The sequence below is a fragment of the Ipomoea nil genome, unplaced genomic scaffold, assembly GCF_001879475.1.
Source record: "Ipomoea nil cultivar Tokyo-kokei standard unplaced genomic scaffold, Asagao_1.1 scaffold1978, whole genome shotgun sequence".
NCBI classification, from domain to species: Eukaryota; Viridiplantae; Streptophyta; class Magnoliopsida; order Solanales; family Convolvulaceae; genus Ipomoea; species Ipomoea nil.
In genome coordinates, this window is record NW_017618406.1 from 1,446,327 (window position 1) to 1,473,465 (window position 27,139).

Genomic DNA, 27,139 nt, shown 5'->3' on the forward strand with positions numbered 1-27,139 from the left:
GATTTAAACAATAAGGCACTGAATTCTATTGTTAGATCTCTGCATGAATCAGTCTTTACTCTTGTCATCGGAATAAAAGAAGAAAAATGAGTATGGGACACTCTTGAAACCAGATATGAAGGTACAAGTGATGTCAAGCAGTCAAAACTTCAGTTGGTACTGTCAGAGTTTGAATATCTCAGGATGGGTGAAGAGGAAACAATTTCAACCTTTCACAATCGGGTTCAGAATTTGATGAACAGAGCTTCAGTACTTGGCGAACCTTTTACTGATGAAAGAATGGTCAAAAAGATCCTTCGATCTTTACCCAAACGTTTCCGAATGAAGGTGACTGCAATTCAGGAACACTCAGGCTGGGAGAAGAAGAGTGTGGGAGTACTTTTGGGAAGTTTACATACTTATGAACTTGAAGTGCTAGCTGATGACGAACCTGTAGTCAGTGGAAAAGGCAAGTCAGTGGCTTTTGTTTCCGAAACTGATCGAGAATCTGACACAGATGAAATAGATGACGAAGCTTTGACCTTGCTAACAAAGAACTTTAAGAAAATATTGAAAGGCTTCAATCGCAGGAGTCAAGGACAACCTAACAGGACACAGTACAAAAGTGGAAACTCCTCATATCAGAAAACCGAAACGCCCTCCTTCTCACAGAACAGTCAGTCTCAAAGTGGCCGAACAAGACAAATCAGGAGTAATCCAACTGACACAGTTAGACCTCTAAACAGATCAGTGCAATGTCGAGAGTGTGACAGATTCGGACATATACAATCTGAATGTGCAACTTATCTCAAAAGGAAGAAAGCTATGTCAGTAGCAACCCTAAGTGATGATGAAGATGAAGCAGCAAATGATCAGTCTGATGAAAATGTGGGAAACTTCGTGGCCTTCTTTACGGCAACAGAAAACCAATCAGAAGAGAATGATACCGATGAAGAGTTGCACGTATCATCAGATGACTTTGAAGAGAGACATACACAACTGGAACTGGAATTTGCTAAACTAGTTGGAAGTTGGGAGCAACTGGTGAAAGTCAACAAGAGTCTGAATGAAGATCTGAAGCAACGAGATGATCACCTGAAGAAACTAACTACTGAACTCGTCTTAAAAGAAGATCTTATTACTCAGATAAGATCATGAGAGGGAAAATTGATAAAAGAACTGGAGGATCTAAATAAGAAAATCAAGATGATGGATATCACCTCTACCTTAGACAAAATTCTGGATTCTGGCCGAAATCCCAATGATAAAAAGGGACTTGATTTTGAACGAGGAGAGTCCTCAAAGACGGCACCTATGTTTATAAAAGAAGGAACATCAGTTGATAAATCAATTCACAATTATGATCAAAGTCAATCATCACAATTAAAACAGAAAGGGATCATACACACTCGGATTGCTGACTCTCAATTTGGCAGGATCAAATTACAGTCCCAGTACTCAAGGTTCAAGACCAAGCTTGTAAAAGTTAAACAATACATACCCATCTGTCACTATTGTCAAACAAAAGGACATACCCGACCTCAATGTTACTTCTTCTACAGAGATCAAAGGAAGGAGAAATATCAGAACAAGTCTATTATATTACTCCCTTCGTAAGACAAGTTTGGGTCAGGAAATCAGAAGTAATCTACTATCCCACAATCATTCTGACCGCCTCTATGACTGAAACAAGATGGTATTTCTACAGTGGATGTTCCAGCCACATGACTGGGAATGTTAAGTGTCTCATGTCTGTTCAACCTAGCAGTGGATCAGTTACGTATGGAGATGGGCAAAAAGGAAAGATAGTTGGAAAAGGTACCCTAAATGTTCCAGGTTTACCACATCTGGATGAAGTTCTCTTAGTCAGTGGTCTGAAAGCAAATCTCATTAGCATCAGTCAGCTGTGTGATCAAAATTGGAATGTGTGCTTCAATCGTGAGTGCTGCAGAGTTCGTGATAAAGCAGATCAAGTAGTAATGGAAGGAACACGATCCTCTAACAATTGTTATGTTCTTACCAATGAAACTGCATGTCTAATATCTAAAACAGACGAATCAAAACTGTGGCATCGACGATTGGGTCACATAAACTTCAGAGATATGGATAAAATGATTAAGTTAGATGTTGTTCGTCGGATACCAAAGCTCAAAATAGAACAGGAAGGAGTCTGTGGTGCATGCGCCATTGGAAAGCAAATAAGGGCTCCTCACAAAGTAGTAAAAGTTATCACTACTGAGAGATGTCTAGAACTGGTCCATATAGACCTCATGGGACCAACTCAGACTGAAAGCATTGGTGGAAAGAAATACATCTTTGTTTGTGTAGATAACTTCTCTCGGTTCTGGTGGGTATACTTTCTGAGGGAAAAATCTGAGGCATTCAATGCATTCAAGACTCTATGCATAAGGGTTCAGAAAGAAAAATACGAACCAATAATAAAAATCCAAAGACTGAGAAGTGACCATGGGAATGAGTTTGAAAACTCCTTATACTCAAACTTCTGTTCCGAAAATGGTATAGCTCATGAGTTCTCAGCTCCCAGAACAGCTCAACAGAATGGTGTGGTGGAAAGAAAGAATCGGACCTTGCAGGAAATGGCTAGAGTAATGTTACACGCATCGCACCTGCCTCAGCGTTTCTGGGCTGAAGCAGTGCACACAACATGTCATACTGTGAATAGAGTCTATCTCATACCAGGTACGTCTAAGACACCATATGAGATATGGAAAGGAAAGAAGCCAAATTTAAAGTACTTTCATGTATTTGGAACAAAATGCTATGTACCAATTGATTGGGAACAAAGAGGAAAGTTTGAATCCAAGAGTGATGAGGGCATCTTTCTTGGGTACTCTCCAAACAGTCGAGCTTATCGAGTTTACAACAAAAGAACTCAATCAGTCATGGAATCAGTGAACGTTGTTATAGATGACAATCCAGAAGAATCAGATGAAACATCGGTAACTGATCCAGAGACAGATCTCCCTATCGGTGAGTCATTAAAAACAGTTGAGGAAACCAAACTGTCTGACACGCATGATTCGTCACAAGAAGATAAAGAAAGTCCTGAATAGGAGAATCCTCTCTCGGATGGTGATGGTAAGAACAAACCCACCAGAACTCAGAAAAACCATCCATCATATAACATAATTGGTAATCCAACAGATGGAATGAAAACCAGGAGTTGGATGAGAAGCAATCTGATAGAAATATCCAGATCCGCCTGCTACACCTCAAAAATAGAACCAAAAAATGTGAAAGAAGCCTTGCAGGATGATCTATGGATTAAGGCTATGCAAGAGGAGCTACATCAGTTTGACCAAAATCATGTGTGGGATCTGGTACCTAGACCTGAGCGAGTTAACATAATTGGGACAAAGTGGATCTTCAAAAATAAAACGGATGAAGCCGGAAATATTGCAAGAAACAAAGCTCGGTTGGTTGCTCAAGGATATACCCAAACTGAGGGAATTGACTATGATGAAACGTTTGCCCCTGTTGCAAGACTGGAGTCAATCAGAATTTTATTGGCAGTTACGTGTATTCTGGGTTTCACACTGTTTCAGATGGATGTTAAGACAACATTTCTGAATGGGTATCTGCATGAAGATATCTATGTAGCACAGCCTAAAGGTTTTGAAGACCCAGTTCATCTGACGCATGTCTACAAGCTCAGAAAAGCTCTCTATGGGCTTAAACAAGCTCCAAGGGCATGGTACGAACGTCTAACACAGTATCTGTTACATCCTGGGTATAGCCGAGGGAGTGTTGATAAGACCTTATTTGTTAAAACCACTGGAAGTCATGTTACTATAGCTCAGATTTACGTAGATGATATTATATTCGGATCTACTCTACAGAAATATACTGATGACTTAGTGAAGGTTATGAAGGAAGAATTTGAAATGTCCATGGTAGGTCAACTGACTTATTTCTTAGGACTTCAAGTTAAACAGAGTACTGAAGGCTACTTTATCTCACAAGAAAAGTATGCCAAGGATTTGGTCAAAAAATTTGATCTAGAGTCATGTAAAACTCCCAGAACACCTATCTCCACTTCCACAAAGGTATCAAAAGATGACTCTGGTGCATCAGTTGATAACACAGTCTATCGAAGCCTAATTGGAAGTCTGTTCTATTTGACAGCAAGTCGACCTGATATTATGTTCAGTGTTAGGATGTGTGCAAGATATCAATCTGATCCCACAGAGTCACATTTGATAGCTGCTAAACGGATCTTGAAATACATCAAGGGCACAATTCAGTATGGGTTATGGTATTCCAAGGACAGTGAACTCAACCTGAGTGCATATTATGATGCTGATTGGGCAGGCAATATTGATGACAGAAAGAGTACATCAGGAGGATGCTTCTTTGTTGGAAAGAATTTAGTCTCATGGCTAAGCAAGAAGCAGAATTCAATCTCTCTAAGCACCGCAGAGGCAGAATATATAGCAGCTGGAGGATGTTGCACTCAGTTGGTCTGGATGAAGCAAATGTTGTTAGATTATGGTCTCACACAAAGGACTATGACACTCTACTGTGACAATGTCAGTGCAATAAACATTTCAAAGAACCTAGTTCAACACTCCAGAACAAAGCACAATGATATAAGACATCACTATATCAGAGACTTGGTAGACTCAAAGGAGATAGAGTTGGAATATATTCAAACAGATAAGCAATTAGCTTACATACTGACTAAACCTCTGGACGCAAATCGGTTTGAGATTCTCAGATTTGCTCTGAGAATCTGCAGGATTGATCTATAAGGCAGAATGATAACACAGAAGGAGAGTGTATGGTAATCTCAATCACGGGTCAAAATTCCACATTTGACTTCCTTTTAAATCTCTCTTCTGTTTATATTAAGATAATTTCTTAACCTTGGTTACCAAAATTAATTCGCCTCTTTCAAAATTCAAATCATCCGTTTAATCCCTAAAAAGGAGCTATACCGTTGCGTCAATCACATCAGTTGCATGCAGTCTGACAATCGCAATAAATAGTGTTCATCACCCTTGGGATTGTGTATTTGATCGTGTCTCATTCTTTTGAAGGAAGAGTTCTAAATTCTACTTTGCTCTCTATTGTTTGCTTACTAATTCCACACCTAGGGTTTATCTCTTCTCTTTCCCAAATCGCACAACAATGGCGGATGCTGTGAGAAATATTATCATTAAGCTGGGAAGGAAAGTCCATTCACCAGAAACAGCCACGAAGCATGTAAAAACTCTTATCCAACTCACTATGTAAAAGAAGTTGAAGCTTGACTCTGTTCTCCGCGACGAAATCGTAGTCACAGTGCTTTCGGATTACCCGGAGTTCTATGCGGATTGGTCCGACGATGATACGAGTGATCTCCTGATGTTGGCCTCCGAAGCGAGTGATGATGTTAGCCCTGCGTCCATTCCTTAGCCAGACGATGGAAACCGTGCTGGGGCTTTTCTCCAGTATTTCGCCCAAAGGACTCTGGAATCCAAAGAAATCTCGCGTCGACGGATAACAGCTCAACCTCTCTATCTTCAAGCTGCACAGGACGAAGCCAAACACCGTCTTGAGATTATTCGTAACAGGTCTAATACTTCTGAAACCCCTATTGAGATATCTCCTGATAAGCCCGATGATTCAATTTATGATGATATTGAATTTGCTCTGCATGTTGCACGATCCAATAATGAGAATGCTTTACTGTCTATGAAATCCTCTGTGTCTGATGATCCTCTTCGTGTATCTTCTGAAAAAATTGAGCCTACAAAAGTTGCCTTAACAGTGATTCCGAAGAAAAAGTTAACCAATCTGATAAGGTAGAAAATTTGAGTCTAGTTGTGTACTCTGCTGATATTGCACGATCTGCAATTCCTATTGTGCCTGTATCTGATGCTGTTGAGTCACCGGTTGAGGTTTGCCCGGTTGATGTTTCTCCTAAGTTGCCGACTGAAATTGAGGCTGCCAGACTCTCAAGCCCTCGTCCCTTTGATCAAATTGATGGAGTTCCAGTTTATACATCATCTTCTTTGGCTGAGAGCCTTGACCACATCCGTCACTTTGCGCGTTTGCCATCTGCTTCTGTGCCGGAACCATATAAAGTTATTCATCTTGATGATCCCTCTGTGCATATTGACAGTGATGATGAGAAAATACTGGCTGAAGTTTATGGTCCACAAGCCCAGTTGTCTAGACCTCTTACAGTGGAAGCAACAACACATCCAGACTCGACTACTTTCAAAATTCGAGACGTCTCCAAACTTCTTGGTTCTTCGTCTGCCCCTGTGTCAGAAACAAGCCACTCGGTTTCACCAAGCCCAACTGATCATTCTCCATCCAGAGAGACAAGAAAATCGAAACGCAAAGGGGTCCCTGAGAGAGTAGCCGTTGAAACCGGTGATGATAATCTTGATACGGTTCAACTTGAGAAAAGAAAACGATCTGTTGAATCCGTCAAGGCTGAAAGTGATCCACCTGTTCAACAAGTGTTCAAAACTCTGAGATCGTCTGTTAAGAACAAGGCGCCTGCTACGGTTTCCACCACTTCTACCAGAAAGATGAAACCCACTACAAGGTCGAGGAAAGAGTGTTACTCCTGATGTCCAGGCTGCTTCGGACAATCCTGATACAACGATATACACGCCTCAGTTTGTTTCTGCTACAGCTCAAGGGAAGTGGTCTATGATGGTTCGACGAGAGCTTATTGTTCAGCATCGGTTGATGAGAATCAGTTGAATTCTGCTTGTGACATTTTGCCCTTGCTCAGTGAAGTTGGCCTCATGAAGACTGTCACCTCCATTTGCCCCTACTCCAAGCTGCTGACCTACGAGTTCTACTGCAATCTGAATGAAGAAATTGACAATCTTACGGGGACCCGGTGTATGCAGATTTTCATCAGAGGAAAATGGTATGTTTTCGGTCTGGATGTGATTAATGAATACAATGGTTTGAAAGCTGTTGATGAAGAAGAGATTACGGATTGGGATTTGGTTGCAAGGACTCTCACTGGAGGTCAGACTCCTGTATGGCCTACAGGTGATGTTGACACTCTGTCTAGCTCGAAGCTTACCTCCAAATATGTTATTCTGCACCGTATTACCTTACACAATTGGTTACCTTCTGCCCATTTTCATACGGTTGGCAAGCAACTGGCTGCACTTCTGTTTTGAATTGGCACCAAAATGACCATTGATCTGGGGAAGTAGATCTTCTATCATTTTCTCACTTTGATTCATCCGTGGGAACAGAAGGTAAGATTGCCATATCCTAATCTCATTTTTGGAGTTCTGACGATGCAGGGTCTAGTACCACATGCAAAGGACGTCCAACTATCTCTCCGTCTGAAAGCTCGGGTGTCTGAGCTTGAAACTGTTAATGGCATTATTGCGAAGCAACTCATGCAGCCCGTACTGAACTTGCGACTATTTTGCTTCGTCTGAGCTTGACTGAGTCTGCTGCTGCTGAGAATGTGAAGTCCGACAGTGAAGAGCCATCGAATGCCTGAATGTTTCTTTGTCTATCTTTGGCAAAAAGGGGGAGTGACTAAACTCAGGGGGAGTTTTTTTGTGTGTTTCTGTACCTTCTGGCCCTGTCTGGGCGTGTGTTTGTGATGGCCTCATGATCTGTGAAGAATGCTACTATGTTTTTGCTCAGCACGACTTGTGTGCTGTTATTCCTTAAATGGTTGTAATTCATACTTATGTTCTTTATGCAACTGTTATCTTCCTTTTTTCTCCCTAGTTTATTGTTTTATCTTAGTCGAGTTGTTTTGCCAAATAATAGCCAAAGGGGGAGTTTGTTAGTGTTGGTATTTTCTCCATAAAACCCCAACATATAATTGGCAATATTATTATGGCAAACTAAGATAGGGTTTAGCTTGGTGTCTGTTTGCTTTTACAGAAGACTGATTTCTCATGTACACCAACAGACGCATTGACATTAAAGATCTGATAAAGGAAGAAGTTTCCAAAATGCTGAACGTGGTTTGAGAAGACTAGTTTGGAAAGAAAATCAACGGATCTGTTTTGGAAGGTATGGATCGAATCTATAAGATTGCATTCTTCACAAATCGTCCTACCATCTACAATCAAAGATATTTTTAGAGAGTGTTCTTGCTAAGGAAGTATAAGTACCCTCTTTCGGTCATGAATTAGAGTTACGATTTTAAGAAGACAAAAAGCACTCCTTGCTATACAGAGGATCATATCTTTGATTATCATGCCTCTTCTCAAGAATATGTGTTCTTGGTGATTATGATGAAGAACTTGAGAAGAACTATCATTGCTTAAACGAAAGGACGCGAAGATCACTCAGTTGTGGGAACAACGTGGGACTGCGTCATTGAAGCGGACTGCATCAGAGTTAGCTCTCCAATCGAAGGGATTTCGTTGGACTTCTGCATGCGTAGCTCTCCGCCTTCAACAATCCACTAAACCTTTGTAGACTGGGTACGTACTTTGTGTGGGGCACTTGGGTGAGATTCTTGTTTCTCTACCTTTGTACATTGGATTATGAGTTAGTGGATTGGACGCCTCGGTGATCATCCCCCAGATGTAGATACACACTGTATCAAACTAGGTAAACATCGTATGTGTTGTTTTAGTTTTTCCTCGACAAACTAATCTGCAAACTATCTGTCTGACTGACAACTTTCGTCTCCTCATCAGTCAGTCTTTTACAACAGTTCTTATCGCTAATAATCTTCTTAAACTGGGGAAATGTAAAATTACACAGCGCTCTTTAAATATACACACTAGAGGCATTGCAGGTTAGTCAAGCTCAAACAATCATAAACCTCCTTCCATTCTCATCCCAAAGGACATAGCTATGGGACCAATCTTATTTCACAAGATGATGCCCCTTACTAGTGTAGACCACTTGCACAAGGAGACCATTTTCCCTCATGAAATAAGCATTGGTGAACATGATAAATCATGAAGCTTAGACGTACAAGTCAAATAAAAACCAACACACAAGCCACAAACCAAAAGGGGCAAGCTACACTTACAAGGCTGCTGTAAGTGATCCATTTTGGACATATTACTTTTGATTGTAAATATTTAATTTTATTGATTTGATGAGTTTTTGGGAAGAACTAGTTGTTTATATTTTGTCATATTGGGTTGAAAAATTATTATGTATTCAAGTGTTGTTATGAAGGTTCCGAGAGGTATGTATGGCTAGACTTCGTATTGTTACAGGTTTTCACGTAACGATATGACCGGGTCATGTCCTAGAAGTGGGGCATTACAATTGTCCAAGCCAGTGTTAGATAGTTTCGACTCTAAGCTGGGCCTTCAAGACATTCATGCTCCAGCTTACCGGGGGGGGCGGGGGGGTGATGAAGTAATGAATTAATGCCAAAGCGCTTTTCTGTTTCCCTTTGCATTCTGTTTTGTCTGTTGGTTACAACAGTTAGTTCTATCTGTTGGATATAAGCTTGATCTTTTTGCTGTAAACTGAACAATTTTCATACACACTACAAGAAATTTGTCATTTCCCGATGAAAATTTTAACGACGCTCTAGAAAACGTCGCTAAATATAATAATTTGCAACGTTATATTAAATAACATCACTATATATTTTGGTACAAACAATAATTTTTTTTTTGGTAATATTTACTGACAAAATATAATTGTTTGTCAGTAAAGATATAGAATCAATGACGTTTTATAATAAACGTCCCTAAAAGTTTTATTTTAAAAATTAATTTTAACATAAAACGTAAGAAAAAGAAAAAAAAATTTTGCCAGAAAGATTTTTATCATTTAGCGCTATTAAATATTACCAAAAAAATAAAAGTAGGTATATACATTAACATTTCTATTTGTACAATTAGTCACTGTGCTACTTGGTGTACAAAGTGAACTATCCATGTGTCCAAGTACACGCCTTTTATTATGATGGAGGTATTTTTACAAGTCAGATGAGATATGGAACTGCTACCTGATAATAGGTTGGCATTAATTACCTGCAAAGAAAAATATATAAAATAAAAAATTGAACACTAAATTTCGAAAATAATTTTTGTAGATTATAGTAAGAGATCAACAATACACGATTTATATTATGAAAAAGTTATAATAATAAGAATAAGTAAAGAAAAATATATAAAATAAAAGGAAGAAAGGTTAAAAAATGTTCACACTTACCTTTGTTAGCTGTTATGTTCTTTCTTTTTCTATGTTTTTTTTTTTTTTTGAAAACCAAAGGAACGCATTAATTCATAAAGGGATAAATACAATCATGCGGGGTATATACTCCCAAGACCCAAGGACAAAGGAAGAACCAGAAGCCCGAGCTAGCTCATGAGCAACTTGGTTCGCTGACCGTTTGACATGGCGAACAGAAATGTTCCTAATGTCGCTAGCAATACATTGACATTGCTTAATAATTAAACCAGCATAAGACAAGTCTAAACAACTAGAATGAAAATTAAAACAAAGGTTCAGGCAATCAGTTTCAATGATAAAATTACTACCACCACACTTTTAAGCCAAGCTAACGCCTACTTAAAAGCCAAAGCCTCCCCAAAATAAGGATCGTGACCACAGCTTAAGCGACCACTTTGAGCGGCCACAAATCTGCCACCCCAATCTCGCAAGATTGCTCCATAACCTGCACCATCTGGGAAGAGGTGAGGGTTTCTAATCTAGCATTCCGTTTCCCTTCCACTTTCCTAACCCGCAAAGACCCAAACCAAATATCAGAGGTGAGGGTTTCTAATCTGTCACTTTTCCCCCAATCTCTGTTTTCTTCCCAACTCTTCGCTTCCTAACTAATTTCCTTTTTATTTACGAAATATGGAATCTTGCCGTTGAAGAATAGAATGCTTTTAACATTTGATTTCGACTGACGCCTCATGGATGCAAGTAGGGATTTAATAATAGAGCTGCCGATAGAGATAAAGGACAGAATTTTGGAGTGTTTGCCCACCCGAGACGCCGCCAGAACTGCTCTGCTATCAAGGCACTGGAATGATGCTTGGTTGCAGCATGGGCGGCTTGTGTTCGATCGGGAATTCTTGGAAAGTCTCCAACAGCGCCAAGATGATAAGAAAATCTTGGATGGTAGAACCTGCGTGAACATAATCAATAATATCCTGTTTCACCGTGCTTGGCCGGTTAAGAAATTTACTCTACACATTCCATGTGCTGATCTTATGCAGCAGTCTGATTTTGATAGGTGGTGTCTTTTTCTTTCAAGAAATGCTGTGGAGGAACTTAACATATATTTATATAGTGATCTAGCGCCAGTTTATGAGCTGCCATTTTGTTTACTCTCTTGCAGGACAATTAAGAAACTGACAGTCCAAGGTGTCATTATTGATTTGCCTGTAAATGCTTGTGATATATTTTCCAATGTCACTTCATTAGAGTTCTTTTATGTTAAATTTAAGCGCGGTGTTAATGAAATTGCCTCTAGTATTAGTATTCCTAATCTTGAGAAGCTGGCTTTCGAAGATTGTGATGAGATCGATGAGTTTGAGATCAGTAGTCCTCCAAAGCTTGAAATGTTATCTGTTATTAATTTTATGTATGATGTATATACTTCGAGATGGTTGACACCGCATTTGAAAGCCATTAAGACTCTTCGGTTGTGTGGCTCTTTGTTGAGGGTGAGAACTTAACTCATTTTACTTGATGCAAATGGATGGATAGATATAATTCTTTACCATTTGGCTTGTTAAAGTTCTTGTGGTGGTTAATTTTGTTTTGTTATTGCTATTTTTCTAGTATATGGATGCATCTATGTTTCCAACTGCAATAAATCTGCAAGTGATGAAGCTACATGAATTAAATATTGATTGTCGGTAGGAGCTTGCCGTTGCTATGCAATTGCTTAAAAGATGTCCTAACCTATGTGAACTGCATATTTTGGCGCAGGAGGTTGAGTATATATATTTGGCAATCATGTTTGGTTCTTGTTTTGCTTTTTCAAATGTCCTCACTGTTGTGCTTGTCTTTCATTTCTTCTTGAGTTATAGTTCGGTTCGAAGGATTACAAAGAAGCTGCTTCAAGGCTTTTGGAGGATCCAGATAGTTGCTTTGTTAGTAATGAGCTGAAAATGCTTAACACAATCAAGATTGAATCAAAGTGTGCATCTGCGCTCCAAATGCTTTTTATAAAAATGTTACTTTCAAAATCTCCTGCGCTAGAGAGATTTGTTCTGAAGTTTTGGGATATGAATGCCCTCGAGGTGAGAAAAATCCAAAGGAAGTTGGAATGCTTTCCGCATGCATCTTCAAACGCACATTATATTGTCTTCACGGACAATGATAATGATTCTATGGGTATGGATTACTGGCAACATTGGTTTAGCCTTTCACAGACTTGGTGAATCTCCATGGGTTCAATCTTTAGAAATGTAAGCAATGGTAGTGTTGGAAGTTGAAATGTTTTCTAAAGTTGTTCAGCATGATTCGGCAAGCATTGTGGGCAATTAAGAATGTTCCTCTATTTGCGTTTGTTAATAAAATACTTCAATTATGTTTTTTTTTTTTCCATAAATTAGTTCATCTAACAATGTTAATGTTATTTACTTACTCCCATAGTGAACTTGGTTGAAGGAAAGAAGGGTGTTTTTGGTAGGGAGAGGAGGAAGAGGGTATTTCAAACACATCATTACACATTACTGAACTTATATTAAATAATTATTTCTGCTTTTCTTGAGAAGGCACAACTGTACTGTTGAGTAGATTGAATAGAAGTATATGCACTAAAAATACTCCAAACAATTTTGTATGAAGAGTACTTGCAATTAATTAACTTAAAACAAAAAATGAGGTGTGCTAGTACATTCAAAATTTGGTAAGGATTCTCACAAACCATTACGAACTTATAATAAAGATTGAGGCCGGGGATGCATAAAAGTAAAAGGAATTAGGGTCAAATAGGTAATCGAACTACACACGATAATGCAATTAGGTCAAAAATTTACAATTGGATCCCTAAACTAACCAAATTCATGCAAATTCTCCAATTTGCAAGTTTCCAAAAAGTCATCCCAAATTAAATTATTTTTTTTAAAAAATAACTATTTAATATTTATATAAAAAATTAAAAAAAAAAAAAAAAAAAAAAAAAAAAAAGACTTCCGGCAAGCGACCTTCTTCGTCTCCAAGCGGTTTCTTCGTCTCAATGGCCGTAGACGAAGAAACCTTCTTCGTCTCCGACCGGAAGTTTTGTTTTTTTTTTGTTTTTTTTTTTTTTAATTTTAAATAATTATTTTTTAAAATTTATTTTTTTAAAAAATAATTTAATTTGGATGACATGTTGGGAACCTGCAAATTGGAGGCTTTGCATGAATTTGATTAGTTTAGGGACTAGGGACTCAATTGTAGATTTTTTTAGGTTCAGTGATCTAATTGTATTATCGTGTGCAGTTGCCTATTTGACTCTTATTCCAAATTAAAATGATTATTTGTACGCAATTTTTGCTTTTGTGGAGGCATTAATGAAATGTAAAAGCTCCTGGCCTACATAATTTTAAACTCGCAATTATAGTTAAACAGCTAATCTCGAGCAATGAAAACCTTCTCAATTCTTGGAAAGCAACCAAGTAACACCTTGATGAATAATTACATTTCATACCTATACCCTAAACCCATTAAATCGGCTGAACTTCAAAGTGCAAAGCATTTTTTGTGCTTGAACCACACTAGTAAGTTCCTCCAAAAGTTCAAATTCCTTTGGATTTAATTGAAAAAAACAAAAATCAATCAGTTTATAATTTACATAACTAATTTGCATTAAGAAATGCAACAATAATGGATTCAATTAGAATTTTTCTTCATAGGTAATACATGAATTTTACTAGTGTCTTTACTAGTCATCAATTTCTCCAACTCTTTTGATCCTAAACTAGAGTCTTCCAATTTAGATAAGTGGTTTCTTTTTCTATCAAGAAATGGTGTTGAGGAACTTTACATATCTCTTTGGGGCTGTCATAATAAGCTGCCATTTTGTATGGTCTAGCCTTGTGCCCCACAATTAAGCAATTGGGTCTAGCCTTTTAATTTTATTTTTTTTTTCTAAAGGCTCCATTAAGGCTTTCTAAATTGATGAAAAATGCAATTGAATCGTAATATTAAACAACCTATTAAGTGTTACTGTTGATTTTGATTTAGAACTCGGGGGTTTCAATTTTGATTTTGATTACCCGGGGGTTTCAATTTTGATTTTGATTACCCGGTAAATGGTGCTATTGGGTTGTATATTTCATGGCGTCACTTCATTAGCTTTCAATGAGGTTGAGTTTAAGAGTAGAATTAGTGGAGGAGTCGTCTCTAATCTTGAGAAGCTTTCTTTCTGTTTTCGTGTTTGGGATCAATAATTTTAAGATATGTGCTCCAAAACTTAAAAGCTTGGATTTGGCTTTTGTTTTGCGGTTGAACAGAGGTCGTGTTCGCAAAATTGGAGAGTATTTAAGGCACTTTGTTTATATGGCCGTGATTTGTTATTGGTGAGATTCTTTACTTTCTCCTCATCTTAAAGCAAGTATATATGCCTGCATTGATGTGCGGGCAGCTCAATTGGGCATTAGATGGTGTTGGAGTTGTATGTTTCTGTACACCAAACACAAGTTCTCCCACCTCAAATCACTATGTATGTTAATGTGGTTTACTCCTCCACTATCTTATCATATTGGGTCTGAGGCAAAAAAATTTACCTTTTGTGGTCAAAGATTTTATTAATTATTATTATTATTATTATTATTATTATTATTATTATTATTATTATTATTATTATTATTTTATTTTTTTGGCTTTCTGGCTTGTTAAATTAGAGTTCTTCTCATGACTAATTTTTGTTTTCTTTACTATCTTTCAGCTTGATGATGTTGCAGTAGTGGCACAGGCGTTCCCAACTGCAAATCTGCAAGTAATATGGGTGATGGATTCAGATTCTGACTTTGGTCAGATCACTGTTGCTTTGAAATTGCTTGAAAGATCCCCAACCTATACGAACTGGACCTATGTGAACTGGAGATTAAAGCAGAAACAATGCCGGTAAGACATGTAATCTACAGAAATCATGTTTTTTTTTCCTCACAATTATTGCTTATTTTGAGAGCTGGTATCTAATAGTATTAGCTCGAGAGAATTTTGATATTTTTCATAACTTTTCTTTCCATGTTGAATTATTTGGTTGCAACCCGAGAAATTTGTCAACAACTTTTATCTAGGTTGTTTATATAGGGTGATTAAAAATATGTAGGAAAGTGTATCTCATGCACACATGGAGTGGATGGTTTGATTCTTTTTTTTCCCTAACATGCATGTCTTTCATCCTTGTTGAGTTATAGTCAAGTATGTGGATTGACAAAGATGCTATACTTCAAGAATTATGAAGGATTCTTGCTTTATCAATCAAGATTTGAAGACGCTTAAGACAATAATCAAGATTGGGTCCTTTAGCGGTTCCATATTGGATATGCATATTACGGCAGCATTTTTAAAAGGGTGCTTTTGCCGGTAGTGCAAAAATCTGGCGTTGGATACGAAAAAGGTGATGCATGGGTTTTGGTTACGAAGAAGGGAAAACCGTGTTTGTGGAGTCCTACTTTAGGAAAAACGCTATAGCCCATAGCAATTTTAGAAAGTTAATCTTCCCAACTCCATACGGTTACTTTACGTATTCTACGCTTCCCAAAATCTGTAAAAACCCTAGTTTGACTCCAATATATTTATCTTCTTCCTATTTCTTCTCCATTTTTATCTCCTTCCTCTTTCTTCTCCATTTTTTTACCTTCTACAAATTTCTTCTATGGTCCCAGCACAATTCCTTTAAAATAGCAAAAAAATAAGATTTGTGGTCCCAAAAAACTTGTGGTCCCAAAAATCAGTTACCAACTGTGCTTGAGTTCCTCGCATAGGTGGATCGAAAGTCTGTTCGGGCAGTGGGGACGGCAGAGGCGGCGGTTTCTGGCAAGGGACGGCGGTAGGAGACGGCTGTGGAGGTGGATTCCGGCGGTTTTGTTTTTGCTTGAATAACATCTTAAGGTTAGTTCCTCCATTAATGGTGAAAGCTTGATTTTTTGATTTATTTATAAATCTCTGTTTTTTCTGAAATTTGTTGTTTATTTGAACAATGGGATCCACATAGTTCCATCACAAAATGGGATCAAATATCTTAATATATAATATGTGGTTGTTTATAGTCTAACTGTTAATTCACATAGTTGTTGTTTTAGTTAGTTCATTTGTTAATTCACTCGGTCTAAAAACGAGAAAGCTCCTATATTTTGAAAGAATTAATGTGCTGAGATCATTGCATGTGAAAATGGAGTGAACAACATACTAGCTACTGTATGCTACATATACAGTATTTTCAAAAGGCAATGAATGTTTGCAATAAGCTGATGTCTGGAGTGAAATAATAGGAAGATATTCATCCTGCAAGTTACGAAATAATGTCAGTAAAATAAAATTAAAAAATAATAAAAAAAGAAAGCAGTCAGTGTGCAGCGAAACTTCATTTTTTCTTTTAAAATTTGATTTGTTTGTTTTTTATTGTTTTATTACTTATATTTTAAAATATTCACAAATTTCAATTATATAATATACGGAGTTTATTTTTTATTAAATTTTGAATAATTTAATTACAATTAAAATTAAAATGATTAAAATAAATAAAGTAACAACAAAAATTAATTTATATATGTATCATTAATATTTTAATTAAATGTAGGTGTGTTTGTTTTAATTAATTTTCATACTTATAAACTTATAATTCAAATGAAAAGTGGGACCACAAATAACTCATAAAAAACTGAAAACTGATATGGAGAAGAGTTTTTTGTGATTGAGTGAGATAATAGAGGATGAGTTGAATGTTGGGGCCCACAAATAACTCATAAATAACCCCAACTGATGAGGTTGCTCTAACAACTTTGTTAATAACGCTTATGATTTTAAATTGATTGAAAACTGAAATCTGGAATCGGTGCGAGCTCAAAAAAAAAAAAAAAAAAAAAAAAGGCCTAGACTAGACCGTGTTTCTTTTTTTTTTTTTTTTTTTTTTTTTTGAAAATGAAAAACGGCCTAGACTAGGCCTTTTCTTTTACTGATTTTGCTATTATGGATGCGGATGTAAAGTTGGACATTCAATTAGTTTTTCTGCCTTTTTTTTTTTTAGCTAATTGTCTCCGTTTTTTAGCTAATTGTCTCCGTTAGTTAATCGTGTAGTTGAAAATTCATGCTGGTTAAATTTTAATTTCACCGAGCTCAACATTTATTATTTGCACTTTTAATTTTTACCTATATATTTTGATCATAATGTATGTTTATTATTTAAGTGTATTTTATTCTATATTATGATTGTTATTAAGATTGTCGCATGATTGTTTCATCATTGATTGTTATTTAGGATAGTTATGGCACAATGAGTGAATCCTGGAACTATTAATGGAAGTGTGCTAACATTTCAAAGCCAACATCGTAGTGGAGCAATTTGGACCGATCCCAACTACGAATATGAAGTGAAAGTTGCACGGTACGATACCGTAACACTGTGCGATGCCTCACTTGATCCTCGCGTGCAAGAACATATACGTACTGCCGGATTTTACGGTATTTCGCGGTTGACGTCCATTAAATTGGACCATGGGTTAATTACTGCACTTATTGAGCGATGGCGGCCAGAAGTGCATGCCTTCCATATGCCATTCGGTGAGGTTGGAATAACACTTCAGGATGCGGAAGTGTTATTTGGGCTGAAGGTAGACGGGTTGCCAGTGTCGGGGGACGATACTGTATATGAAGCAGCTGAAGTTGTGAGAAATTGCTTCGAACTGCTTGGGTTTTATTTGGCACCGCAATTCATGACCAGGACAAAGATTAATGGGACTGTGGTTCCGAAGGCTGGCCAGTTAAACGAGGATAGCACACAGGAATCGGTGCTTTTGGAAACACGCCGTTTTATTTTTCATTTATTAAATGGTTTTTTGTTTCCGGACACAAGCAAGGTGTATTATAAAACATACTTGCTAGAGTATATTAGAGATTTTAACTTATGTGGACAATACAGCTGGGGATCGGCTGTTTTGGGATATTTGTACCGTTCCTTGTGCAGAGGTGCTAAGAGGAACACTAAAACGGTTTGTGGTTGTTTTCTTCTTCTACAAATTTGGGCATGGGAGAGGTTGCCAATGGTACGGCCAGAAGGTGTTCTGCAAGTCACAGAGATCTCAGATTACCCTCTTGCATATCGGTAAGTATCCATTTAAGTATTACATATACTAATCATTATAGAATTATATTATATTTTGTTTGTAATGTTATTGTTGTAGGTGGGTGTGCACACACACATGGGGTATAGTGGCAAATCACACCACTATCGCGTACCGTGATCAATTCGATCGCTTATCGGAACAAAGGGTAATTTGAAAAAAAGCCTTTTTTTTGTTTGTATTGATAATATATTCGTAAGTTAGTAATCCGGAATTATAATATTCGTTTACAGTTTGTGTTTACTCCATATGCTGGATTGATCGAGGAACTCCCATTTTACTGCAAGGCCGGATTGGCACTTTGGACAGCCCATGTGCCACTAATCTTCTATCACGTTGTGGAATATCATTATCCGGAGCGCTTTTGCAGACAGTTCCATGGGTTACAAGTTATCCCACCATGTGTGCTATACTCGGTAGCGTTGCACCACATTGACCAACGGGGCAATACAGGTACAAATTGGTTAGAGAAACATCAAGAGCATATAACGCTAAGCGACGAACACAAAGAGGCCAACGACGAACAACAAGATTTCCCAATGAAATGGACTATAGTAGCAATCGTAGAACAAAATGTAAGTATTGTCGAAGGACAACACACTCTTCTTTGCAATGTCCAAATTTAAATCATTAATAAAATTGAATGTTTTACTTCAACAGTCTACTAAATTATTATTTTTTTTTTTACTTACAAATACATCAAAATAACACTTTTAATTAAACAATATCTTAAAATATTTTAAATCTACATATATATCAAATTTTATTTCCTCTAACTACCAATCAGATGAATTCTTGCTACAACCACACAAAATGACAAACTAAGTGTTAAAAAAACAATCCTACTAGGACTTTGCTAAAAACAAAGTTGTTAAAGTCTCGCACGGAAAAATGTGAATAACATTGCTAAAAATAAAGTCCTAAAAGTTTGACATGGATAAATTGAAATAATATAATATATTAAATTGAAATACAACATTCTAATACGAAACCAACATACATATTTAAAATGGAAAAAAAATACAAATACGGAAGATTAAATTGCTAAAGCGCATAGCAACTTTCTATGGGAGAGAAATGCACTCCGCAAACACGGTTTTCCTTGTTTGGTAACCACTTTCCATGCAGAGACATTTTGGAATCCCCCATATTTTTTTTGCTCATTCGGGGTTATGATTCTTTTTAAAATTGTTGAACCTTGTTGGAGCGTTTGCAAGAATTTAATTAAGCTTAGCTCGTTCTTTCGTTCTTTCAGGTGGATGCATGTAACTGATTGTCCACTATTTATAGTTAAGCAACTTGTTGGCCGCTATTTAAATCAGAGCTCTAAAACATCATTAATATGTCCTACTCATGACATTAATCAAGATCTGAAAATGCTTAATACAATCAAGATTGATTCAGTTAGTGGATCTAAATGCGAAATGTTGTTTGCACGGCGGGGCAGAATTCGTCAATATTACTATATGAGGTTGTTTTTCCTATGTACAAGTCTTTTAATACTTTAATATACGGGAAGCCTATTGTTGCCTATTGAAGCTCACCTAGTATCTATGTTATTTAAGTACTCCCATAGTGTAGTTGGTTGAAGGAAAGAAGGTTGTTTTTGGTAGGGAGAGGAGGAAGAGGGTATTCCAAACACATCATTACACCCTATTGAACTTATACCAAATATTGAGGAGATACATAAAATTAAAATTATTATATGTAAGCAATTTCTGCTTTTGTGGAAGCACGAGAAAATCGTAAAAGCGTCCCTCGTTATCCGAGTCAAACATTAGGATTCAAATAATGACAACCTTCTCAAATAATGGATTATATTGCATTTCAAACCTCAACCTGTTAAATTGCATTTTCTATGTTTGAGCCACACTATTAAGTTCCTTCAAAAGTATAAAATCATCTGATCTGGATTTAACTTCAAGAACTAATAACAAAACATAAAAATGAATAATCAATCAGCTCATAATTTACATAACCAATTTGCATTAAGAAATGCTACAATAATGGATTCGATCAATTAGAATTTTACTTAATAGTTCATCCATATATATATATATATATATATATATATATATATATATATATATATACACGTGTGTGTGTGTGAAGATTACCTCTAGATATAGTATTTCAAGTGAGAATCCACTATGTAAATTTTACTTTACATGATGACTTCAATGCATGCATTTGCATTCCGCCATTGTTGTTTGGTTGTTTATCACCTTGTTGCCAATGAGAATCTGTACTTTCAGACTCTTCCTTCATAGAAATTGCACATATAATCTCTGTTTTTTTTTGTTGGGTTATTTTTTCTAGTTTGAAAATGTTGAAATAGCCACACCGAGGATCCCACACCTAACATCTCACCTTTAATTTGCTATGTAATTGCTTAAAAAAAGCCCCTAGCATATGCAAGCTGGAGATGACTTAAAGCATGAAAACTATATATGATTTTTTTCCCTTGTTAATTTCCTTATGGTTGTGTTGAGTTGTAGCCATGTTAATACAAGACATAAATGTTGCTTCAAGACTTTTGGAGGATCCAAACAAATGAGCAATTGCATTATTAATCCGGATCTAAAGATGCTTAAAACAATCAAGAAATGGCTTTCTTTTTGGCTTCTTGGTAAATGCTTGATGTATATTTTCCAACATCACTTCATTATTTTTCGAGCATGTTTGGTTTGAACGTGATGTTAAATAATTAAAGAATTTTGTTATTTAACTATTATTATTATTATTTTTAATTGAATGACAAGAGAAACTTGCTACTATTATCCTACACACCTTAAGATTTTGCTACTATTATCTCTCACAAGAGTGTAAAAATGTTGAAGTAGTAGCAACACTGAGGTTCCAATAGCAATAAATTAGCAAATAATCAAGGTTGGTATAATGTTGTGACTGCTTTGTGTTATGTGGAAGCAAAATTTATGAACTTATTCTGAGTTAGTTATGTTCTGATGGTGTGATAGGTTATTTATAATTCAAAGGAAAATTTGTCAAAAGAATCTTGGAGTGAATAGTACGTGCAATTGTACGTGGTTTTAACTTTTTTTAAGGCTCCATTGAGGCATTCTAAATTGACGAAAAATGCAATTATTGAATCATAATATTAAACAACGTATTAGCTATTGTTACTTTAATGTAATTTTCCCAAATTATAAAATTTTAATATTGATAAATTTGTTTATTATCCACACATTCTATCACAATTATCCAGTTGAGAATTTGAAATCAGAGAGAAATATGCATAAACGGCTATTGTTTTGGATCCAACTGTTTTATAATAGGCGCTCCTCAACATTATAAACCAAATTCTCTTACACCGTGCTGCTCCAGTTAAGAAATTTACTCTCTGCATTTCTTGCCCGGAATTGGAAGGTGCTAAGTCGCAGCAGTCCGACATAGATCGTTGGTCCCCTTATCTATCAAGAAATGGCGTTGAAGAGCTTAATATCACTATATCTGGAAAACAATATAAGTTGTCGTCTTGTATAATCCCGTCCCGAACACTTAAGCCATTGAAACTTGGGGTATATATATTTCCTGGGGTCACTTAATTCATTAGTTTTCTATGGTGGGAACCAAGCACAGGTTCTCCCACTTCGGACCACTATGTTAATGTGGTTTACCCCTCCACTATCCTATCCTATTGGATTTAAGGAGAGAAAATTTTGCCTTTTGTGGAAAAATATTTTTTTGTTCGAGCCTTCGGGCTTGTTAGAGTTCTTCTCATGGCTAATATTTGTTTCCTTTTTTTTTTAAGCTTGATGATGTTGCAGAAGTGGCACAGGCGTTTCGAACAGCAAATATGCAAGTAATATGGTTAATAGATTCAGGCTGGCTTTGGTCGTGAAAAGGAAATCGTTGTTGCTTTGGAATTGCTTGAAAGATCCCCCAAGCTACGTGAATTGGTACTAACTTATTTTGAGAGTTGGTATCTACAATATTAGATCGAGAGAATTTTGAGATTCTTCATAACTTTTCTTCCCTTTATTGAATTGAGTAATTTTTCAACAAAGTTTTATCTAGGTTGCATATATAGGGTGATTAAAAACATGTAGGGAAGTGCATTTCATTCCGATTTTCTCTAACATGTTTCTCATTCTTGTTGAGTTATAGTCGAGTAGGTGGTTTGACAAAGATGACAAAGATGCTGCTTCAAGACTTACGAAGGATTCTTGCTTTATCAATCAAGATTTGAAGATGATTAGGATAATAATGAGGATTGAGTGTCTTAGCGGATCCATATTGGTGTTGTATTTTTTGAAATTATCACTGCTCTCTTTCCCAAATCCTTGAACTTCCTTTAGGTTTTAACTTATGAATATTTAGTTCAAATGTGTTGAATATTGTAAAGTCATAATTATGGCTTGAGTTTGACAGCAACTTCTCTCAAAGGGCAATGGTTATAAAGAGGCGGCCATTGCGAACATAATAATATTCTCTTGAACCGTGCTGGAGCTAGCGGGAACTTAATTAAGTTCAGCTCGTTGTTTCGGGTGGATGTAACTCATAAGCTGCCATCCATCTTGTATAGTGTTGTGTCGAACGATTAAGCAACTGAAACTGATTGTCTGCTGTAGATCTTGATTTGCCAATAAATGCTTGTAGTATATATTTCCTCGTCTCATTTGAAAGCAATTAAGGTTCTTTGCTTGTTGGTGAGAATCTCCAAAAGCACAACTTGTCTTTATGAAGTGCAAGTCTAGCTATAGCCTGGTTGCACCTCCCTAGATAGAAATGTAATCAATGGTTGTGCTAGAATTGAAGTGATAATTTTTGTAAGGCAAGGATGAAATTTTGTTTCCTAGCTAGGTTGATAAATAAGTATTACTCATTTCCTCCTAGGCTTAATTGAAAATATTTACAATTTAATTTTGAGTTAGTATTATTATTTTACAATTCAATTTTACATTCCACGAGGTTGCTAATGACATTTCTCAAATCTTTGAACTGCTTTATTTTTAAGTATGAATATTTTGTTCAAATGTATAGCTGGTTTGTTACCATACTGAAATTTTTTTGCATCATAAAATATCATTCAATTTTTTTTAGTACATCACAAAACTGAAATTTTAAGGGAAATTATCATTTTGGTCTCTCAATTATTTTCCAATTGTCAATCTAGTTTTTAGTTTTCAATTTCAACTAATTTGATATTCAAATGTTATTTGACTGGTCAGATAAAAGAAAAGTTTGCTACTAATATGTTTGAGAAGGTTGTCAAGCATAGTTTTCCATTGCAAACTAGTGACTACTAAATCATTTTCATATAAATTAGATGCCCTCAAGCATAAGATCATCAACAGAAAATGAAATGACATTTGTAAGTATGCAACGATTAATAGATCAAGAAATTCAATTCTTGAAATAGGTCCATTGTTGGAGTACTACCCTCCATAACTGGACATGGATCATCATCAAGAAACTCAAATTTTCAAATATGACCATTGTGCTACATGACAATTTTGTTGATTACATAAAATCCACCACGCGTAACCATCATAGTCGTAAGTGTAGTCAAAGAAGAAATATTGTCAAGAAAGTTCATTGATTATATTATATCTCTTTCCTACATAATCCAGATAACTTTAAATATGTGAATTAAAGAGCAAATAAATTTAAACTAAAACATGATTTAAAAAAAAAAAAAAAAAAAAAAAAAAGTAAAACTAAAACATAATCTTAAATGGGTGGGCTTGGTAATAAGTACAAATAAGAACAATAATTCAAAATCCTGATTCAAATTATATTGCTTAAATACTAAATTTCTAAAATATGAATTCAAAACGAAAAAATGATCAGTGGCAAGTAGCATTTAAATTGAATAAACCCCATCGTTCAATCCAATTATGTAAAACTCTCAACTTTTTACAATACCACAAAAAGCATTTTCAAATTCTTGAAGCTAGCAGCTTCTATGCCATGAGAAGAACATATTGTTGGGAAAAATCCTACTACTTGTGACAAATAAAATCACAGGACCGACAGGAGCGCAAATACGAGATGGTACAAAACAACCAAAATAAATAACAGACACAAGAGACACGACATTTACGTGGAAAACCACAAAATCACGGGTAAAAACCACGGACCACCACCAACACAAATATTCCACTATAATAAATCTTGGGTACAAAGTTTCAGGCTACCACACAAGTCAAACATCCGCAAATCATCAAATACAACAACTCTAGGCCAAAGACTTCTATTATGTTCCGCAGGCCTAAAAAGGAATACTAAGAAATATCCAAAGATGCCTGGAACAAATAAGCTAACCTCTCAAAAGTGTTTGATGAAGATACCACCCAAGAACCTGGCAAACCACAACGAACTCTTCTCTCCTCTCTACTGAACGAAAGAATGAAGACAAAGGTTTCACCGCTTTGCACTGCCCACTGCCGTACGAAAGAGACGAAGAGGATTAAAAATGATTTTAGTTTCCTCCCATTCGCCTGCGTCTTCTCCAATCTGCCTAAGCATATATATAATGAAGAATGAAGCATAAAAAGGAAAAAGTTTCCTTTTCACAATTTGGTAAACAAACGTGTTATCTGTGGAGCTGCTCACCTACTGCTCAGAGCTACGTAGCTGCTTGCTATCTCCAAATACGGTCATCCTATCCTATGTTGGGGTGATTGTTGACTAATGTAGGGCCACTATGTCTATGTTTTCACATTGCTCTTTAAGTTTCGTATCTAGAACTTTAAATTTACACGCTCATACTCTATCTACAGCAGCCTTTGCTCAGGCTGATTCTTTGTACTAGGACTCTGTCTCTCTCCTGACTCTATATTGTTTTGTTTCTTCATTTATATACCAGCAGTTTTTTTTTAAAGCACTTTTTGCCAAATATACTTACTCTATAGGTTTCATTTCTATGTGAACTGTACATAAGAGCAGTACATTTTGTAAGACAAAAACCTGTATATATAGAGTATATATTTCCTTTTGGACAAAAATCTCCCAACTATGTGGAACTCAAACCGATTTTCCAAATGCATCTTCGCTTTTGGATTTTTTTTTAATAAAAAATTCAAACCCATTTCCAAAATGCATTTGACCTAAAACAAAAACACATTTTCTTTCCAACCTTCTAAGTTCTATGGTTGCAGACGAACAAAGGAGAATGTGTTTTCGACAGTGCTGCAAACATTCCGCTACCAATTAATCGGCATATAGACGTTAAGCATTGACGGGTCGCCTAGCATATCGTCATTATCGGTGGTCTAGGCAGCTCGCCAACTAGGCCACTTAAGCGCCGCCTAGGCCTTCTAGGCACCACCTAGGTCGCCTAGTAGGCCGATTAGTCATTATTATTCCTTTTTTTTAAAGAAATAAGTTATTTCACTCAAAAGATCATTTTGAGCGAAATAGCCTAAATTGTTCTAACTCTAGATTTTTAAAGATTAATATTTAATATTTTAGTATTAACTATTAAAATATTAAATAGTTTATAATTATCATATTTTAAAAACTTAAAATTTATTTTTAAACAAATTTCTAAAAAATAAGAATAAAATAAAAAACACACGGGAGACTAGGGCGATTAATCGGCGCCTAGCGCTCCCGAGCGCCTAGCAATTTTTTTAACCATGATTTCTGAAGAGCTTCACAGGCTCAAGATTGGCGATGATGGTGGTAGCAACGGTGCTAGCCTTGGGAGGTAGAGAAAGGAGAATGTGTTTCTGGAGAGCTTCACTGACTCGGGCTCGACGTCGACGGTGTTTTCTGGTATGAGGTTGGCAGTGGTAGCGACGGTGCTGACCTTGGGAGGCAGAGATGGTGTTTATTTTTTATTTTTTTTATAACTCAGTGACACCTGTTAAAGTTGCGTTCAAGTGTGAATGGCGCGCCCAGAAGCGAATTGTGAATAACTCAGCTCGCCCCACGTGTTCAGGTCTAGGCTCACTTATAGTTATAACTAGGTGCACCCGATCAATAAATGTTAACAAGGCAAAATTACATACACTTGTAAGTGAAAATAGGTGCACTAGTAGGCGAAAGTAGGTGCACCTGATCAATGAATGTTAACAAGACAAAATTACATGTAAGTAAAATGTATTACTAATGCATGTAAAATGTATTACAAATGCATGTAAAATATATTATATGTGCAAGTAATATTTACACTGAGCATCAATACTAAGTGCACCTGACGTTATAATTAGGTGCATCTATAGTTATAAGTAGTTGCACCTAGGTGCACGAATGCTAACAAGTTAAAATTACTTGCACATATAGGTAAAAGTAGGTGCACTTCTAATTGAATTTACCTGCACTTTTTACTTGCAAAGGTGCACCAACTAATTGCACTTATAAAACATTTACCTGCACCAAAGTTCGAGTTATTTATGAAAATGTCACCGTATCGGTTTTTTTTTTTTTTTTAAATTACATCTAATTCGTTGATCTGGACACGTAGATGGCTGACATGCATTCGCATTTCTCTCTTGGGCGCCTATTCGCACATGAGTGCGACCCTATATATATATATATATATATATATATATATATATATATATAGTGAAAGGTTCTCGTGCATTTGTTGCTTCCCGTGCGGATGTGCGGTGGATTAATGTGCGTGAGATTTGTACTCAATGTGCGTGAGTGTTGTGTTTAATGTGCCTGAGATTTTCACTTAATGTGCGTGAATGTGTAAAATGCAGCAGAAAATATTATGTCAACTTCTTCCCCATCCCCAATAGCCATTTGCCCCTCCCTGATGATGATGAAGCGGAGGCGAGCTATGGAGCTTGGGTATCTTTTCTCAATGACTCTCGTACCTCACAATTAGATCTTGAAAGCTTGAGCTCTTGTGTTGATGAGTAGCTGCTTTTATAATGTCAAGAGTCATATGTTGGTGCTAAGAAGGTTTTTGTTAATCCTTACCAAAATAGGAGTAGGAATCTTGATTCCTACTTGGATTT

General features: G+C 36.4%; 1 protein-coding gene and 1 long non-coding RNA gene across 2 annotated transcripts in view; both read left to right on the top strand.

Annotated features, from left to right (window-relative positions):
- The window catches only part of LOC109147248, a 61,007-nt gene extending 48,682 nt beyond the window's left edge, over window positions 1–12,325 (top strand). The window contains exon 3 of the mRNA XM_019294894.1: window positions 11,955–12,325. Within this exon, the coding sequence (XP_019150439.1) occupies window positions 11,955–12,308 (354 nt within the window). The 3' untranslated portion in view covers window positions 12,309–12,325. The remainder of the gene's footprint in view (window positions 1–11,954) is intronic.
- A 1,522-nt stretch (window positions 12,326–13,847) lies between these two features.
- LOC109147260 lies at window positions 13,848–26,752 on the top strand. Its single transcript, XR_002048609.1, has 3 exons — window positions 13,848–13,934; window positions 16,661–16,664; window positions 26,743–26,752. It is a non-coding gene; the product is annotated as an uncharacterized LOC109147260 (long non-coding RNA).
- Window positions 26,753–27,139: the final 387 nt, after the last annotated feature.